This window comes from Palaemon carinicauda, chromosome 10 (assembly GCF_036898095.1).
Source record: "Palaemon carinicauda isolate YSFRI2023 chromosome 10, ASM3689809v2, whole genome shotgun sequence".
Taxonomy (NCBI): domain Eukaryota; kingdom Metazoa; phylum Arthropoda; class Malacostraca; order Decapoda; family Palaemonidae; genus Palaemon; species Palaemon carinicauda.
This window is the reverse complement of record NC_090734.1, coordinates 159615140-159634620: the sequence shown is the minus strand read 5'-3', so window position 1 is coordinate 159634620 and position 19481 is coordinate 159615140. Positions and strand designations below refer to the sequence as shown.

General features: G+C 42.5%; 1 protein-coding gene across 2 annotated transcripts in view; it reads left to right on the top strand.

Moving 5' to 3' along the window:
• LOC137648915 (anti-sigma-I factor RsgI2-like) overlaps positions 1-12042 on the top strand; it is a 68078-nt gene extending 56036 nt beyond the window's left edge. For both annotated transcript variants that reach the window (XM_068382103.1, XM_068382104.1), the window contains exons 3-6: positions 2393-2524; positions 6288-6452; positions 6870-7039; positions 10699-12042. In XM_068382103.1, coding sequence (XP_068238204.1) covers positions 2393-2524; positions 6288-6452; positions 6870-7039; positions 10699-11643 — 1412 coding nt within the window. In that variant the 3' untranslated portion in view covers positions 11644-12042. The remainder of the gene's footprint in view (positions 1-2392; positions 2525-6287; positions 6453-6869; positions 7040-10698) is intronic.
• Positions 12043-19481: the final 7439 nt, after the last annotated feature.

The following is a 19481-nucleotide window of genomic DNA, read 5'->3' as shown; positions in this document are numbered from 1 at the left end:
TCTCTTCCTTTAGTGGCAGACTTCCTTTTGTATCTCAGGAAGGAAAAGCTCCTCTCAGTCTTGGCGATTAAGGACTATTGCTCAGCTTTGAGCCTCATCTGTAGACTGAGAGGGGTTGACCTTTCCGCCTCGTAAGATATCGCCTTGTTGATTCGAGGTTTTGAGCGATCTTGCCCCCCAGTTGATATTAGACCACCACCTTGGGACGTGTCTTTGGTCTTACATTCCTTGAAGGGTCTGCCCTATGAGCCCTTAAATAGGGCCTCAGACTACTTTCTGACCCCTAAGACCATCTTCCTGGTAGCTCTGGCCTCGGCTAAAAGGATCAGTGAGCTACATGGTCTGTCTTATGACGTCACCCATTCTAGGGGATGGGGGGAAGTCTCTCTCAACTTCGTACCAGGCTTTGTGGCTAAGACTAAGAATCCTTCATCTGCCGATGAGAGGTTTTAAGAATTTCAGTTTTCCAGCCTCAATAAGGTAACACAGTATACAGACCAGTTATTAGTGCCCAGTCAGGGCGCTAAGGAAATACCTGAAGTGCACCAGACCTTTCAGACCACATCTCCGTCATCTCTTCCTTAGTACCAAGGTAAAGAGGAGAATCTCTCGCAACACCATCTCTTTCTGGTTCAAGAAAGTTATTGCGAGGGCTATTCACGGAGACCCAGAGGCAGCACAACCCAAAGTCCATCAAGTTAGTGGATTGGCTGCCTCACTGGCATTTAAGAGAAATTTCTCAGTCTTCCAAGTCTTAAGAGCTGGGGTCTGGAAACGCCAATCTACATTCACCGCTCACTATTTGAGCGACATGACACATAGGTCTCTAGACACCTTTTCTATAGGGCCTACTGTGGCAGGTCAACAGGTGCTGTAGCTACCTTACGCCCTTTTAGGGGGCAGTAGCCATTGGTTGAGGATCCTGTGTTACACTAGGTTTTAAGGACATCCATCTATCTTCTTTGTTTCCTTCCTTTCATCTGGGGATCCTAGTCTGTAGCCAGTTTCAGCTGGACTCGCCAATGGAAATAAGGTATGAAACTCATCTGATTCCTCTCACAGGGTAATTATACTCGTTGTCATAAGGTTTCCCCTTTTCAAGGTCGGGGGAACCCTACGTTTGAAGGGGTCCGAGTCGAATGTTCCTGACCCACTTCATCCTGAAACATTTGTCTCCACGAAGCTACAAACTTTCAGTTGTGATAAGATTATAGGGATCTACAAAGAAAGAAGATTTACAGGAGATTTTTTCTTCAAGGGAGTTTAGTCTGAGGACTACCTTTCCTATGAATAGGGAACTCCTTGGCCACCCTAGCCTCAGGACTAAGTCTCCTATAGTAAAGAATAAGGGTTTGTATCGGTATAGGAACAAATGACAAACTTATAACAGAGTTTGTAGTTTTCCTAACATACAAACCCAAATTCTTTACACAAATCTTCCCTCCATCACCACCCCATAGAATAGTCCTAGCTAGAATCCGATTGAAGGTAAACAGTAGCTACCGACCGGCGGTCCCCCACCTCTAACAGGTGGGTAACTACCTGCCCGGTCGTTAACGACGTTGTTAAGGTTTTTCTGCCATATTTTCCAGCTTGCGCTAGAATATCTCCTATAGTAAAGAATTCGGGTTTGTATGCTAGGAAAAATACAAACTCTGTTATAAGTTTGTCATTTCTTTACTCTCGGGAAACTGGGAATTGTGGCATTAAAGTAAATCAGTTGTTTTAGGAAAAGAACTTCATTCCAATATTTGCAATTGAAGGACAAATCTTTTGAAAGGTATTCCAAAGATTGCATAATGCTCTTGGGTAGTTCAAACCACTCCATGACCCCCTCCCCCATGGTCCTCATTCTGAGTGTTTTGCTTCTTGGATAGAAGTGGAGAGAGTTATGTTTATATCTGTGTCAGCAAGGTACCTGATTGCAAACACGACACTGGACTAGTACAGTAGTGAGATTTAGTGTGAATTTTGTCATCTTCCCAAACCTTTGATATATCATTTTAGGCTTTTGTTAACATACTTTGCATGCCTGGAAGATAGGGACCACTATAAATGATTGTGTACTGTATGCTAAGTTAGAGACAAGTTATTATGTTCTCTGATCCTATTATTTTTTGGACGATTACCAAAGTTCAAAGTTGCAGTAAATGTTTTTAGGTTGAATTGAACAGGCTGACATAAGTCTTTTTATAGTTTATATATGATATATCTGTTTTAATGTTACCGTTTTAAAAATATTTTATAGTTAATTTTTTCTCATCGTTTATTTATTTCCTTATTTCCTTTCCTCACTTGGCTATTTTTCCCTATTAGAGCCCTTGGGCTTATAGCATCTTGCTTTTCCAACTAGGGTTGTAGCTTGGCTAATAATAGTAATACCATCCTGTAGATGATCCTCGCTCAGTTGGTGCCAGCAATAGAGAACCTGTAAAGGAAGAACCTCCTCCGAGCAATGTCAGTCAACAGAGGAAGCATGGCGGCACGGGTGTTGCCTATGCAGAACCTAAGGAATATGAATCAGGTAAGGCTTTAACTATGTTAAGTTATAAATGATGGTACCTTAGTTTGTAATGCTTTAAAGGCTGCTCATGAATGGCAGGGGCAAGGAACAGTGACATTGCCCTATCGAGTAGGACAATGCCCTAGACTAGAGACTGGCCATATGCACATATGATCAGTGCCCAAACCTCCTCTCCACCCAAGCTTGGATCAAGGAGGGCCAGGCAATGGCTGCTGATGACTCAGCAGATAGACCTATAGGCTCCCCCAAAACCCCCCCTCCTTAGCTCACAAGGATGGTTAGGTTGCAGAGACCAAAGGAAGTAACAAGTTTAAGCGTGACTCCAACCCAAGTCTGGCGTTCACTAGTCAGGGACATTACCGTATCGGCCACCTTTGTTTTATTACTGTACTGTGGGGAGTCATTGCTTGGTTTCTAGAAACCGAATGTTATGATTAATTTTGTTGACCATTTTACTTGGAAAATGTTGAGATCTTAAATATGATGCCTATAATCTGCATACAGTATTTGTGTAAGGTCCAGTGGTAAGAGAAGGTTACCTTCCTTAGGATAATGGTAGGTCTAAACTTGGAGTCTATATTTGGGGAGTACATTATATGTATTGCACTCCAAAAAATATATGAATACACATTGAATTTTATACACTACAATAAAAATGTTTCATTACCAAGCTCTTAAATATATGTTCAGTGCAAAACGGTATTAATCATTATTTGATTAGATATCTTATGTATAAAGATGTTTTCCCAGATTTTTTTAAATTAGCAAACACTGAACATAGCTTATTACCTGCTGTATTACAGTAAGTAAAATTCAAAGCAATTAATTTTTCAAGAAATACAAAGTTCAAAATTGAATATAGAAAGGATTTATCCAACCAGATTTAATGAATAATAAAATGTTCTTATATGAATACAAACCCTCATAATTTAATATAATTATGATTTCAGTGTAGCTGGAAGTAAGCTGTTCAAGTATATATCAATGTGTTGGTAGTTACTTGCAGGTGGCACGGAAGCCCCAGGCCCTTGCCAACACACTGAAGAGCCACTTTGATTTCAGTCACAGAATAATACGGACGTACTGTCTGCACTTTGGCAAAGCTTGGCGGCTGTTTACTTATACAATATAATATTTTTTTTAGTTCTAGATTGATTATGAATGTGTATGTCGTATTCACGAGTAGGCGTTCAGTACTAGGACGCCTTGATAAACCTGGTCACAATTTTGCCCAATTTATGAGTCGGCAATAACTGGATCCCCATTTTTTTGCCTGTTTTACAGGGAGCATGATTTTACAGTCATTCCCTGTGAAGAGTGCAGGGCGTGGCTGCCTTTGTAGTCGTCCCAGTTACTGCAATGGGAAGAACATGAATCCCAAGAGAGATTCTTTAGCTTTGGGGTCTTCCCCCAAGCTGAAGAAGTCTTCTGGTTCTTGCTTCCTGCCCTCCGGTGCTTGAGCTGTTACGCCTTCTTCGACTCCCTCTAGAGAAGATTCTTCCAAAGGAAAGGCGCAGAAGAAAGATGATTCTGATCTGCCTTTGGTGCAGGCTTCAGGTGAGGTGGGCTTATCACCTTCCCTAAATGAAATATTCCCCGCCCCTTTCTCTTGTAATTGTCGACAATGACGCTTCCAGTGTATTAAGGACCTTATAGCTCAGCTGTCTCTAGGACTTCCAGGACATCTGATGATGTGTCATCCTCACCTGCTGACCCTCCTGCAGAAGGATTATTTGACGTGGCTCCTACTGGCCAGTCCCACCCTGCCGAAGGGGTAGGTGATCTTCGGTCCTCACTTTACGTAGTGTCATCAATGGCAGCAGGGAAATCCTCAACTGCGTTTTTTTGTGAGCTGTCGAAGCGACTTCTGCGAGGTGAGGAAGCGACCCCGCCTCTGCCTAGTCCTCAGATGCTGTCTGACCTCCGAAGATGAAGAGGAAGGAGCATTCCAAGTCTGCCCAGACTTCTCTTAGCCCCTTCATGTACACATAACAGGGGTGGTGCTGTACCTGTTTGAGCTGAAGGTTCTTCTCCTGCTTCAGGCACCCGTTATGATCTTTCTTCTTCAGATAGCGAGACATTGAGGGCAGAGGATGAGAGAGACATCGAGAGAGATCTTCGATGTCAGACCCAGAGAGAGCCACATACACATGAGCAGGTACACGCTCGCGATCAACAGCTGAGGGTTTGTCTAAGCTCATGATTGTTGTCACATGCATGATCCCAAGCACCTCCACACGCACGATTACCAGTCAAGGGTTCTCCGTGGGCATGATCGCTGCCAAACACACGATAATCTTCACTGGCATAATCACCAGCTGTGAGTTCTCCACATGCACGATTGCCGCCACTCTCAACATCATTTGCATGCGCACGATCCCGAGCAGTTCTATGTACAAGATCATACACTGAGAGGTCTTCATGCGTACGATCATCTTCACATATGTGATCTACAAGGGGGTAGTTCTTCAAGTGTCTAATTTTCTCTATGGGCACGATCTCCTCCACGCACACAATTGCCTCTGCGGGATGAATGCCTTTACGTAGAGTTACTTTTAGAGACACCAGGACTTCATGTGCAAGGTATCCATGAATAAAGTCCCCATGCCTAAAGTCTCCACAACAGTCTCCACACAGCACGTGCAAAGTCTTCCATCAGGCATTCACCTTCAAGAGTCCCTCGAAGGAATCTATTAGATCGTCAGCTATGACCCCTCTAAATTCAATCTCGAAGAAGTAGTCACTTTGAGGGTCAAGTCTCCTACCTCTAGCAGAGGTGTGGCATGTGTCCCTCCCTTTTGCAATGGAAGTGACTGCAAGATTCATTCTTGGCACAAGGAATGTAATAGCCAACAAGCACAGTTATCAGGGACAAGTAGGAGTGGAGTAATTCTTCCATTTTCTAGTAGCAAAGAAGCGATTTACTTTGACGAGTTTCCGTCGATCGACGTATTTGCCACCCTGCTCAACAAAGAACTCCTGATCATTTGCTCTCTAGTGCTGAGCTCTATAGGGGCTCTAGAGAATACCTTTCAACATCCGTGGGACAACACCTATGTCTATATTTTTCCACCATTCTGCCTAATTTGCGAAGTAATCAACACATTGTTGATTAATCTGAATCTCAGAATAACCAAATTGCCACACACCAAATGGTACCCAGACCTGCTGACGCTCCTAGTCGAGGTACTGTGAGAACTACCACTGTGGCCCAACTTACTTTGCGAGCCCTACCTGAAGACGTACCACAACTCAGTGACTTCCCTGTCACTTTATGGGTGGAGACTATCCAACATCTCCTTCGAGCGAAACTACCCCATAACCTCTAGGAAGAGGAATCAGGTTTGTATAGTTATGAAAAATACAAATAACTTTGAAGATTTGTGATTTTTCAAATTGATATTGTACAAATACAAAATTTGATTTGATGTTAAGGATGGTGTGAGCAAATTGATACAGTAATTGATCATGATAGTATTTGGCAGTGTGCAGTAGGTTCCAAATCCATAGTACAGTATACTCTACAATTTTATAAATTTTTATTATATCTTTTAGTTTTAGATACCGTATTAGTAATTCTTTGAGTACTGTAAAACCACATTGAAGTTAAGTTTTTCTAAGGGCTCTAGCAACGGGTTAAGCATGTGAACGAATAATTTGATCGTACCAGTATTTATTGGACAGTAATATATGGTTCCCTGAATTCTGTTACCTTTAAGTAATTTGAGAACCTGTTGAACTAAGATTATTTTTCTCTCACCAGTTACTATTATGCCCGACAAAGAAGTCCCAGTGCAACAGAAGTACCAGCGACGAGAAATACTAAGTAATTGGCTTCGTTATGAAGATTTACCGCCTGAGGATGCGGAAGAAGATGGGGAAGATTATCTTGTTGGTGAAGATTTTTCCAAAATACTCGAACAACAAGGTTGGAAAATTGTGTTTTGTTATTTATTTGTAGTAATATTTTGTTAAAAGCAATTCATTTTAATTTTTCAGTTTTGCATAATCTTATACAGTACAGTATTCTGCATCATAGTACAATTTTTTTTATTATATTCAAGGTTTTTTATGATGCTATTGTAATGATTGTGTTTCTCTCTCTCTCTCTCTCTCTCTCTCTCTCTCTCTCTCTCTCTCTCTCTCTCTCTCTCTCTCTCTCTCTCTCTCTCTCTCTCTCTCTCTCTCTCATAGATTTTTATTACAATGAAAGATTCATAGAAATATTTATTAGAAATTTCAATCAGATATCCTAGATATTTCTTGTCAAGGTTATATTGTATCAACTTCAGGGGAGAGTATAGAATTTTTTTTTTGGCTTAACAACTATCCTATTCTGTTTCAGTTTGTACTGGAGGACACCTCATGTTAAAAGGAGAGAATCTATTAGACGATAATGAGACTAACATCTTGAAGTCCCATGGGCTTGGGTCCCTCCATGTTTCGGACCTTGTGGCTGCCATCAATACAATACCACTTCAAGTGCAGCTCAACATACCTGAAGCATCTCTTCCAGTAAGTTGAGAGTAACGCCCATTGCCCTGAAGTGCGCTAACATATTTCGTCTCTTTAAAAACATATACAGAACCACTAATTTCACTCTTAAATTTATCCACTATCCTCAATATGGAATGTTATAAATCTGCCTCCGGAGGGTCTCTATTCAGTCTGTAGAGAGAGAATTTTAATATAACTAAGAATGCCAAGGGTCTCTTTATGCCCTTTACCTTTTGATTATACCAGTTCTCAAGAGATAATTTTGATATAACTAAGGCTGCCAGGTGTTGCTTTATGCCCTTTACCTTTTGATGATACCAGTTTAAGGTCTTGGATTTTTAACTGGTATCTCTGTGGCTCATCGCTTGCTAGTGGCTCTTCGCTTGCTAGTGTCTCTTTGCTTGCTAGTGGCTCTTTGCTTGCTTGAGGGTCTTTGCTTGCTAGTGGCCTTCAATATCAACAGGTACTTAATTTTGGGATACAGACAGTTCTGGGTCAAGTTTTCTTCTCTTTGGGTAATGAATCTTTGGCTTTCAGCAGAACTAAAGCATCTTCAGTACTTTGAAAAGACTCAACATCTCCTAAATGGAGTCCTTCATCTCGTAGTCTTATACTGTACAGTATGCACAACTCCTAGTTACCTTTAGGACCAAGCTTCTAATAGTATCCAAGTTGTACTTTGGTTTCATACATCATCCCTTCCTTTCTTGGCACCGAGATAGATGATAGAAAGATTCTGTGAACTGTTAGAGAACTGGAAATGCTGTAATCCTAACATAAAACCCTTTTGAAAGCCCTTTGCTATTTATTTTTCATGGTCCTTTATTGCCAGTTTTCAGAATATGGTAGCCTTTTGCCTATAGATCTGGTAAGTATAAGTACTTTGCTTCAGATAGTAAGTACTTTAAAGGTCACAGTCATGAACACTATCACATGCATTTTTATTTTGGTCTTTGAATGCCACTGGTGAAGTAGTTGGATAGCTTCTGCCCTTCAACCATTTCACTCCTTTCGTTTATTCGTTACACTTTATAGAACATGCATTTACAACTTTTTTCAGAGGTATTTAGATCTTAACTCATAACTTACCGTCTATACCATAAGTCATCCTTACTTACTTTGACATCCATCGACTCACAACTTAAGCTCTAATAGGCTGGTAGTGCGACTGTTTTAAGCGCTAATGTTTATTCCTGGTATTTGCAAGATCTCTACTTTATTTGCCTATTTGAACACATGCAAATTCATCATCATCATCATGTCCTCCTATACCTATTGACGCAAAGGGCCACTGTTAGATTTCGACAGTTGCCTCTATCTTGAGCCTTTAAATCAATACTTCTCCATTCATCATCTCCTACTTCACGCTTCATAGTCCTCAGCCACGTAGGCCTGGAACTTCCAACTCTTCTAGTGCCTTGTGGAGCTCAGTTGAAAGTTTGGTGTACTACTCACTCTTGGAGAGTGTGAAGAGCATGCCTAAACCATCTCCATCTACCCCTCACCATGATCTCATCCACATAAGGCACTCGAGTAACTCTCAATATTCTTCTGAGGGCTTAGTTCTCACATCTACAAAATCTGTTGGATATTGTTTCATTATCATACCATGACTGATGTCCTTACAGTAACACCGATCTCACTAAACTGATATATAGCCTGAGTTTAGTATGTAACTCTCCACGAATTTTGCCAGTCTTCTGTATCTTGCAGTTTTAAATCAATACCTCTCCATTCATCATCTACTTCACGCTTCATAGTCCTCAGCCACACACTATCAAAGGCTTTTCATAGTCCATCAAAAGTAGATTTCTATTTTCTACACATAGCTGTACTACATGTCTTGATATGAAAATTTGGTCAGTACAACTTCTACCTTTTCTAAATCCTGCTTGTTCATCTCTCAGCATTTCATCAATCTTTCTCTGTAGTCTTTTTAGAATAATCATACTACAGTATATATTTTCATGACAACTGATGTAAGTGTGATGCCTCTGTAATTATTGTAATGAGTCAGATCTTTTTTTGCCATTTTCACCAACAAAATAATTAAAAATTCACTTTAAAATAATGAAAATAGAAAACATTTGTAAATTAAAAAATCTATTCAAGTTTAGATCCCATTTCCCTAATTTGTGACTGAGCACAATGCACTAATCAACTACAGTATTTTAGAGGCCAAATACAGAATTGTGCTTTGTAAATGCACACAATAATAAAGGGTTTAATAGTAGGAGGAACTTAAGTGCTTAAAGATTTTTAGGCTCTGTGTCTTTCTAGTCTGTAAAGTTCAGCATACTTTCAGAACCCTTACTGGAGACCTTTTAGAGTTAGGTTAGGTTTGGTAATGGGATGGGAAGGACCAGTATTACCATTTTAAAGGGAGGATTCACTCAACTTCTTCATTTTAACAAAGGAAGCAAGTGATGTCAAAAACAGAAATTGTTTATTGTCCAAAGTTTTGAGCCATGTCATTATCATCGTTGTCCTCTGTATAATCAATGTCTGGTCTTCTCTGGCTTTTCCCTTGAACTAACAGCAACTTTCCTTTTGCCCTTAGAACTTTTAACTTGCTCGGCTACCATTGAAACATGAGTAGTACCGTGAGTGAAACACTCTTCACAATGTTTATTTAAATCACTGTATTGCCCCCAACAGGATACACAAATAGAGTGCAGATCAGGACTTCTCAGAAGTAATTCCTGTGCACATTCCAAGCAGTAATTGCTAACAAAACCAGGGAAAGGCATTTCAATGTACAGTATGGAAACAATCTGGAAAAAGTCTCATTGCGGCCAATACATACATACATACATATACCAAGGCACTTCCCCCAATTTTGGGGGCTAGCTGACATCAACAATGAAACAAAACAAAAAAAGGGGACCTCTACTCTCTACGTTCCTCCCAGCCTAACAAGGGACTCACCAAGTTCAGCTGGTACGGCTAGGGTGCCACAGCCCACCCTCCCACATTATCCACCACAGATGAAGCTTCATAATGCTGAATCCCCTACTGTGGAGAAACTGAAGAGACGGAGTATCTAAAGGGGCAGTTATAGGCTTCTTACCGCTTACCAATAGGCGGTTCCACATCCATTGTTAAGAAAATAAGAAATTTTAAAATTTGATCTAGCTTCTGGAGAAGAAGCAATATGAACATCAAGGAGGTTCACAGAATTGATAAATATTATATAATTTATGCTTTAAAAATAACAATTGAAGGAATCTTATGATTATTAGGGAAAGGTATTTATGGAATATAATTCTAAGATGTCTGAAATTTGATTGAAAAAAATTTCTGAAAATTATTTATAATAAAATCTAATCTGTTATCCCAGCTCTGAGTCCCTAATTTTAAGCTGATTGGTGTAGATAAGTTAGTGAATATTACTGTTATTGTAATTATTACAGAATTATTTTATGATTTAGAAATAATGCTAATTACTAATATAATTATACACCATTTAGGGAGTCCTTCATATCCGCAAAGAGCAAAATATTACTAAATTCTTAATTGGTTTATGCTTTAGGTATTTAGTGAATGCTATCATAACGAAATGGTATGTTCTTGAAATAGGATTTGTTTCAAAAGTATTCTTGAATATTTTACAAGCATTTATATAGTGAGTGAAAAGAGTAATTGTGAAATCATATCCTTTTGCTGTTTTATTTCAGGACTCTGTCATTGAATTCTACACAAATTTAGCTGCAGATAATAAGAAGTTATACGAGCCAAGTAATAATTATGACGACTGTATGGATGTAAATGAGAAAATTCTTCAAAGTTTAAAACTAAGTGAAAGCGAACCATTTAATCTAGCCAGCGAATCCGTTGAAAATCAGGAAAATGTGAACAAGAATGCAGTCGATGTCGCACTCTCCCTCTCGAGTGCTTTTGAACCAGAACCGGAAGATGTGGACTTGGATCTTCTTGTGCAAGATCCCACTCCTGAAAAGACATCTGAGGAACTGAAGTCACCAAGCCCTGTAAAAGAACCCAGCCCAGTAAAAGAGCCCTCTCCGATGAAACAACCTACACCGGTTAGAGAACCTACACCAGCGAGAGAACCTACGCCATTGAGAGAACCCACGCCAGTGAGAGAACCTACGCCTAAGAGAGAACCTACCCCGGTGAAAGAATCGACTCCAGTGAAAGAAATCAAGCCAGTGAAGAAACCGAGTAATGAAACGAGGCAAGAGGCAACCAGCACTGATGGAAAGCCAAGTCGGCCCAACAAACTTCCTGTTGAATCTCAAGTTCCTCGGAAGGAACCAAGTCCAGTTCCACCAGTTAAGGCAGCTAAGAATAGTCATGAAAAGGAAATGCCAAAGGAGAAGAGTCAAGGTACTTTTAATTTTGGGTTGCCAAAGACGAGCACTTCCAATATTCCCATGAGCTTTGGTGTCCCTAAACTAGATGGCAGCTTTCAGGAGAACAGCGTTATTGCAAATGCTCTGAAAGATGTCGACTTAGGCAATAGCACAAAAGCAGAAAAGGTCCCAGAAGGACCTACGATAGACTTAGATGCTCCTGTGACTTCGGCTAAACCAGTTTTATTGGTGAGTAAAACAGAAGCAGATGATTTAGAAGACTGGCTAGATTCTGTGCTTGATGATTAAGCCAAACTAATGCTAGAATATTTTATTGTGCAATTTTGAAGCTTTTATGATTTATAATCGACTGTTAATAGATGAAAATTAAATTTAGATAGGGGTTATGAAATATTCTGTAAAATATTGCAACTTTTGTTACCATCCTCTCAAATTTAACTATATTTTTTATTGTTATCATCATTACATGTTACTTTTGAATAGCTTAAAGTCTGTTATATAAGGCTTGCAGTTTTTCTGAACTTTTGCATTATTGATGTAGATGAAAATTCAGAATCACAGTTAGACTAAATCATTCTGAGGAAAAATTTTAGGGATATAGAAAAAGTGTATCTTAACACTTTATCATAAATTGTTAAAAATTGTAAGTCGTCTCTCTTATACTACCATAAATAAAATAATCAAATGTATATTTTTTTATTACAATTTTTAAATATAAGAGCATAAAAGGCCGAAATATTGAATTATCAGTAATGTGCATGTACTCAATTAGAAGGATGTGGAAATTGTTGAAGTGTGAAATTTACAAGTTGCAAAATGATACGACCACTGGCTTAGGCTAGCACAGGCATTAGTGAGTTAAAACTTGTGTTTATAGTACTGTATTACACTGATCTAATGAGATCATTCACACAGAGCTGAAGATATGTACTGGAATGGATGTTTCATTGGAGTCAAAGGACAGTATTTCCAAATGTAAGCAGTTTGCTCCTACATAAACCTGCTCAATTACTTCCTATGTGGAGACGGCCTTGGCATTTTGAGAATATTTGTACTGATTACAATGCTATATTTTAAGCAAATTATAATGTTCTGTGTAACAGTTTGGTATTAATGTTTTTCAATAGTAGCCTACAGTACTGTACCAAGTTTGAAGGAAAAGTTAATATTATCACAAAAAAAGGAAGTCATAGCCTCAGTATTATGAACCCGTATAAGCAGTGAGGTTATATCCTTAGTGTTATGACAAATGTTCTGTGGTATCAACATTACTGTATTGCAAGTAAGTTATAATATGTAGTAAGTTTTTATTCATTTCAGAGATCAGTGGTTGAAAATACTTGTACCGTAATGAAGTACAGTAATCGCATTATACTATCTATAAAGTAATGTAAACTTTACTGCTTCAAAGCCTGTAAGGCGATAGTAACCTTGGAATTTTAGCAAATTATGTGATTCCAACATTACTGAATCTTGAGAAAATTAGTTTTGAAATTCACATTTCTATGAATAGAACTTACCTGGCAGTTATATATACATAGCTAATTATCTCTATTTCGGCAGAATTTTTCTAAACTAGGCAACCGCCTTGTGGTGGTTAGGTGGTAACACCCGTTAAAGGGTGGTAGGAGGAATCATTCCCGTTTTTTGTTCTTCAGTTCATCTCTGCGGGCCGGATCGACAACACGTTGGTCCGTCATTAAGAGTTTTTCTTCGCTTTCCCTGCTCGGTGTACCAGTCTGCTTTTTTGGTGAAGTACTCTGATTTGGGGTTTTGGCGATCGTGTTTTTGTTTTCTCTTAGCTTTTTTGCTGTTTTTCATTATGAGTGAAAAAGAGCCATTACCGTATCTGTGCGAATGAGGAATGTAAGGTGAGACTACCGAAAATGGCGGTAGACCCTCACACCGTTTGTTCTAATTGTAGGGGTTTTGTTTGTGCCCTTGATAATAGGTGCGGGGAATGTAAGGTTTTGGATGAGAAAGATTGGTTAATTATGAAGCGCTATGTGCGTAAGCTAGAGCTCGATAGAGTTAGGAGAGCTTCTAGGTCTAAGTCTAAGTCTGTTAGTGGTAAGGAAGACAAACTTAGCGTAGATTTATCTATTGATCCTATTATTGATTCCTCTTTGGAAGTTGATCCTTCCCTTGAGGTAGTAACTCCTGCACCTCCTACAGGTTCCGTATCTACGGATGACCCTCGGTACGCTAGCCTGGCGGCCGAGTTGAAGGCCATTAAAGAACAACTGGAGGCCTTTAAAGGTAAGGAAAGTGAAAGTGCTTGTGTTAGTGCAGTTGAGGTGGCGACTGACCGAATCTGTCATACCCCTAGGCCTAGACCTCTACCAAGCTCCCAGGACCAAGGGAGAAGGTACGTTGATGACCGAAAGGGGGTGAGAGGTACGTACCCTCGGTCAGCCGTCGCCTCAGACAGTCCTGTTGTCGATTCCCAGGCTGCTCTTGACCGTCACGGGAAAGACGTGTCGGATGTGTTGTTTTCTTCTCCGAATTCGTCCAGACGTAAATGGAAGTTTGAAGCTTCAAGACCTACTAAGAGGAGATGGAAACGCGACGAACGGTCTCGTTCTTTCTCTCCCGGTTCTAGCAGTTATGAACCTTGTCCGTCGGAGGATGATTTCGACTCCGTGCCTGTGAAAAGGGCGAAGCCTACTGCCGAAGATCCCCCCCCTTCTACGAGTGTTATTCGTCAGCCCCCCCCTTCGGGGCCGCAAGACCCAGCTGATGTTGCTAAATCCTTTATGTCTGTCATGCAGGAACAACTTTTGACTTTAGTGCAAGCCTTTAGCCGCCCTCACGCCCAGTCTGACAGACGTAAAGACGACTCGTTACCGATTAAGAAGTCTGCTTCTAAGAGAGAACGGAGTTCTTCTTTAAAGAAAACTTCTCCCTCTCTACGCCAGGATGAGGAATGTGTGCTTTCGCCAGGCGATACTTCTTCGCGATACCAGGGCGATACGTTTTCTCGTTCTCGATACCGGGACGATACCTTATCGAACGATGCTGCTTCTCGTTCTCGATGCCAAGACGATACCGCCTCCCGTTCACGATACCAGCACGATACCTCCTCTCGTTCGCTTCGCCACGACGATACCTCCTCTCGTTCGCTTCGCCACGATGATACCTCCTCTCGTTCACGACGCCACGACGATACCGACCCTAGTTCTCGACGCCACGACGATACCGCCTCTCGTTCACGACGATACCGCCTCTCATTCTCGCCGCCACGACGATACCGCCTCTCATTCTCGCCGCCACGACGATACCGCCTCTCGCTCTCGACATCAGAACGACTCTGCCTCTCGTTCTCGGTCCCAGGGCGATTCCACCCTGCCTCTTCGGGACGATACTGCCTCTCGTCCCAAGGATTCTTCTAGCGCGGGACTCCAGGATGCAACCCGTCTTTTGCAGGATGATGCCTTTGATTTGCCCTTGTCGGGTTCTAAGGATCCTTCTTCTCTTTCGAAGGATATTGCAGATGTGGATCAGGACCTCGAGGATGTTTCTGATGACGATGATAATCCTGCCGACGCTGCGGGAGATTACAAAGTTCTCTCTCGCTCCCTTCTTGAACTTTTTGGTGAGGAATTCCAACCTGCTGCCCCTCAATCTCCTCAGTCCCAATTTAACAGAAAGAAGGCCAAGAAACAGTCGGCCTTCATCAAGATGAAGCTGTCTATCTCCGCAAAGAAGGCTCTCACGAAGATTGATGACTGGATGATGGAGCGGAGACAAACAGTTAAGACTTCCTTCTCGTTTCCACCAGCTCGTCTTGCTTCAAGAGCGGGTATGTGGTATGCAACTGGAGAACCTTTGGGTCTGGGAGTGCCTTCCTCCTCCAAGGGTGACTTCTCTGGTTTAGTGGACTCTGCTAGAAGGCATGCTCTCAACTCAGCCAAGGTCATGTGGTCGATGTCGGAGCTGGATCATCTCGTCAGAGGTATTTTTAGAGCCTTTGAGGTTTTTAGTTTCCTAGACTGGTCGCTTGGGACTCTCGCAAGGAAAACTGACCAGATGGAAGGATCTAGGGACCTTACCAGTATTATGTCCTGTATGGATAAGGCCCTCAGAGATGGGGCGAATGAGTTGGCAGCTCTGTTCTCAGCTGGGGTCCTAAAGAAGAGAGCTCTGCTTTGCTCTTTTGCTTCTAGGTCTGTTACCACTGCACAAAAGTCTGAGCTTCTTTACGCCCCCCTCTCTCAACATCTTTTTCCCGAGTCCCTGGTTAATGACATTACGCTTTCTCTGGCCCAAAAAGCCACCCAAGACCTTTTATCTCGTTCTGCTCGTAAGCCCTTGGCAGCCCCTCCTTCTTCTTTGAAACGGGAGGAAAGGAGATTCCAGCAGCCCTTTCGGGGCAGGACTACTTCAAGACCAGATTTTAGAGGGAGAAGGCAAGAATCAGGACCAAGATCTACCAGGGGTTCTTTCAGACCTCGCTCCAGAAAATGAAGTTCGTCTCCTCCAGACAGTAGGCGCAAGACTGTCAGGTTTTTGGCAGTCTTGGAAGAGGAGAGGGGCGGACACCTGGTCCCTCTCAGTCATCAAGGAAGGATACAAGATCCCCTTTCTGAAAAAACCTCCTCTCGCAGATGCTCCGCTGGCCTTAGTAGCCCGGTACTCAGATCCGGGGAAACAGAAGGCCCTAGTAGACCTTGTCGACCAAATGCTAGACAAGGGGGCGATAGAACCGGTTCGGGATCTATCCTCCCCAGGCTTTTACAATCGCCTGTTTCTGGTCCCCAAGAACTCGGGCGGATGGAGACCCGTCCTGGATGTCAGCGCTCTCAACGTATTTGTGGAGAAGACAAAGTTCTCCATGGAGACGACTCAGTCGGTGCTGGCGTCAGTACGTCCAGGGGACTGGATGGTGTCCCTCGACTTGCAGGACGCATATTTCCATGTCCCCATCCATCCGACTTCGAGGAAGTACCTGAGATTTGTAATGGAGGGCAAGTGCTTCCAATTCAGAGCTCTTTGCTTCGGTCTCAGCACGGCTCCTCAAGTCTTCACCAGGGTAATGGCGAATGTGTCAGGTTGGCTGCATCAGGAGGGGATAAGGATATCCTTCTATCTGGACGATTGGCTGATTCGTTCACGATCGAGGGAGAAATGTCTGGAGGATTTACAGAAGACTTTTATGATGGCTCAAGATCTAGGCCTGGTCATCAACAGGGAGAAGTCTCAGATCAGACCGAATCAGACTATTCTCTATTTGGGGATAGTTCTGAATTCAGTTCTTTTTCGGGCTTCTCCCTCTCAGGAAAGACAGACCAAGTGTCTCGTGAAAGTCAGAACTTTCCTGGACAAGAAGAGATGCACAGCGAAGGAGTGGATGAGTTTGCTGGGGACTCTATCCTCCCTCGAACAGTTTGTCTCTCTGGGGAGACTCCACCTAAGGCCTCTTCAGCACTTTCTTTCGAAGATGTGGAACAGAAAGATGCAGGAAGACTCCTTTTCCTTCCCCATTCCAATAGAAGTCAAGACTCATTCTGAAGTGGTGGCTGGACCCAACCTTGTTGGGGGAAGGGATCTCCTTACACAAGAAGAACCCAGACCTAGTGTTGTTTTCAGACGCATCAGAGTCAGGCTGGGGGGCAACACTAGGAAGCAAGGAGGTCTCAGGCTATTGGGAAGGAATTCAGCTGGGATGGCACATCAACAACAAGGAGCTGATGGCCATTTTTCTGGGGCTAAAGGCCTTCAAGGACTTGGTGTCTGGGAAGATTGTGGAGGTCAACTCAGACAACACCACAGCTCTTGCTTACATCAGGAAGCAAGGAGGGACTCACTCTCTGTCTCTGTTCGAGACAGCAAGAGAGCTCCTTCTTTGGGTGAAGGAGAACAGGATAAACCTGCTGATGAGGTTTGTTCAGGGACAGAAGAATGTGAGGGCGGACATGCTCAGCAGGAAAGGGCAGGTCCTTCCCACAGAATGGACCCTCAACCAACAGGTCTGTCAGGGTCTCTGGAGGCTGTGGGGGAGATCCCTCATCGATCTTTTCGCCTCCAACTTATCCAAGAGGATCCCCATCTATTGCTCCCTAGTTCCGGACAGGGAGGCAATAGCAGTAGACGCCTTTTTGATGGATTGGACGGGGATGGACACTTATGCTTTTCCCCCGTTCAAGATCATCAATCTGGTAGTCAGGAAATTTGCCCTCCTCGATTCGGGACGGATGATCCTGATAGCTCCGTTCTGGCCGATGAGGGAATGGTTCACGGAGGTGGTGGACTTGTTGATGGACTTTCCAAGAAGCCTCCCTGCAAGTCCAAATCTGCTCAGACAACCCCACTTCGAGAGATATCATCAAAACCCCCTCGCTCTCAATCTGACTGCCTTCAGACTATCGAGAAGCTCGTCAGATCGAGAGGCTTTTCAGCGCAAGCTGCGAAAGCTATCGCCAGAGCGAGGAGGGTCTCTTCGCAGAGGGTCTACCAGTCCAAGTGGGAGACTTTTAGGGCTTGGTGTAGGAAGCACAAGATTTCCTCATCCACTACCTCTGTGAGCCAGATTGCGGATTTCTTGTTGTACCTCAGGCAGGACGCTAAGCTAGCTGTGTCCACTATCAAGGGGTACAAAAGTATGCTCTCTTCCGTCTGTCGGCATAGAGGCTTGGACTTGTCTCGCGATAAGGACTTACTTGACCTCTTGAAGTCTTTTGAGACGACCAAGCAGACCCAGTTAAAGCCCCCTTCTTGGAACCTTGATGTGGTTCTTAAATTTCTGTGCACCAAGAGATTTGAGCCCATCTCACAGGCTCCCCTTAGGGAGGTTACCAAGAAGACCCTCTTTCTTTTGGCCTTAGCAACAGCTAAAAGAGTTAGTGAAGTCCATGCAATTGAAAAACAGGTAGGCTTCAATCTGAATGGGGCAGTTTGTGCCTTGAGATTAGACTTTCTCGCTAAGAACGAGAACCCTTCTAAGCCCTGGCCGAGGACCTTTGAGGTTCCTAACTTGACCAACCTAGTGGGTCAAGAGCAAGAGAGGCTGCTCTGTCCAGTACGAGCCCTCAAGACCTACTTGTCTCGCACGAAAAGTGTGAGAGGCTATTCTAGCTCCCTGTGGTGTTCTGTGAAAGATCCTCAAAAGCCCCTTTCCAAGAACGCTTTGTCCTTTTTCCTGAGGGAAGTGATAAGAGAAGCGCATCTCTTGTGTGAGGAGGAACACTTCGGACGTTTAAAAGTCCAAGCTCACGAAGTGAGGGCCATTGCGACCTCGCTTGCTTACCGCAAGAACATGTCGCTCCGTCAAATTATGGATGCGACATTCTGGAGGAGCAACTCTGTGTTCGCCTCTCATTACCTCAGAGAGGTGAGGGTGGATTATGAGAAATGTTATACCTTGGGACCATACGTAGCTACGGCTTCTGTATTAGGCAAAGGAGTTACTACCACCCCTCAACCTTAGTTTTGTTTACTTGTGCATAGGTTGGTGTATTTTTTATTGGTTGTCTGAGGACTTCGACTTGTGTACAGTCACCTCAGTCTAGTTAGATAATTTTTATCTACTTTGCAAATGTTAGGTGGTTGGTTTGGTAAGGTTGCGGTTTTTATTTTGGGCAATAGGTAGTCCTGAAGTCTAGTCAGATTGTTGGTCTCACCCCGTTGACAGACTCGATTGAGTGTTTTCAGCACTGCAGGTCACATCCTGGCTGACACTCCTAAGGGAAAGCGACTCAAGAGGCAGGAACCTTTGAAGTCAGTTACATTAGCAGGTAAGGAATCAAGGTGTTTATTTATCCTACAGATTTTTTGGTTGTTTCCCCAACGATGTTTACTGTCTATCACCCTCCTCCAAGTGTGTTAATCAGCTATGTATATATAACTGCCAGGTAAGTTCTATTCATAGAAATGGAGTTTTTATGATAAAACAAAGTTTTATGAATACTTACCTGGCAGTTATATATACATTCGAAGGCCCACCCACCTCCCCTCAGGAGACAGAATTAGTTTTGAAATTCACATATTTTATTGCTTAATCTAAGTTGCTGCATCATACAATATATCAAGCTTGAATGTAAAGTTCCTTTTGACCCTCGAAAGCAGTAAGGATGTCAACATCACTGTCATAGTAAATTGAAACTCTTTGCATTAATATTTCTGATTAC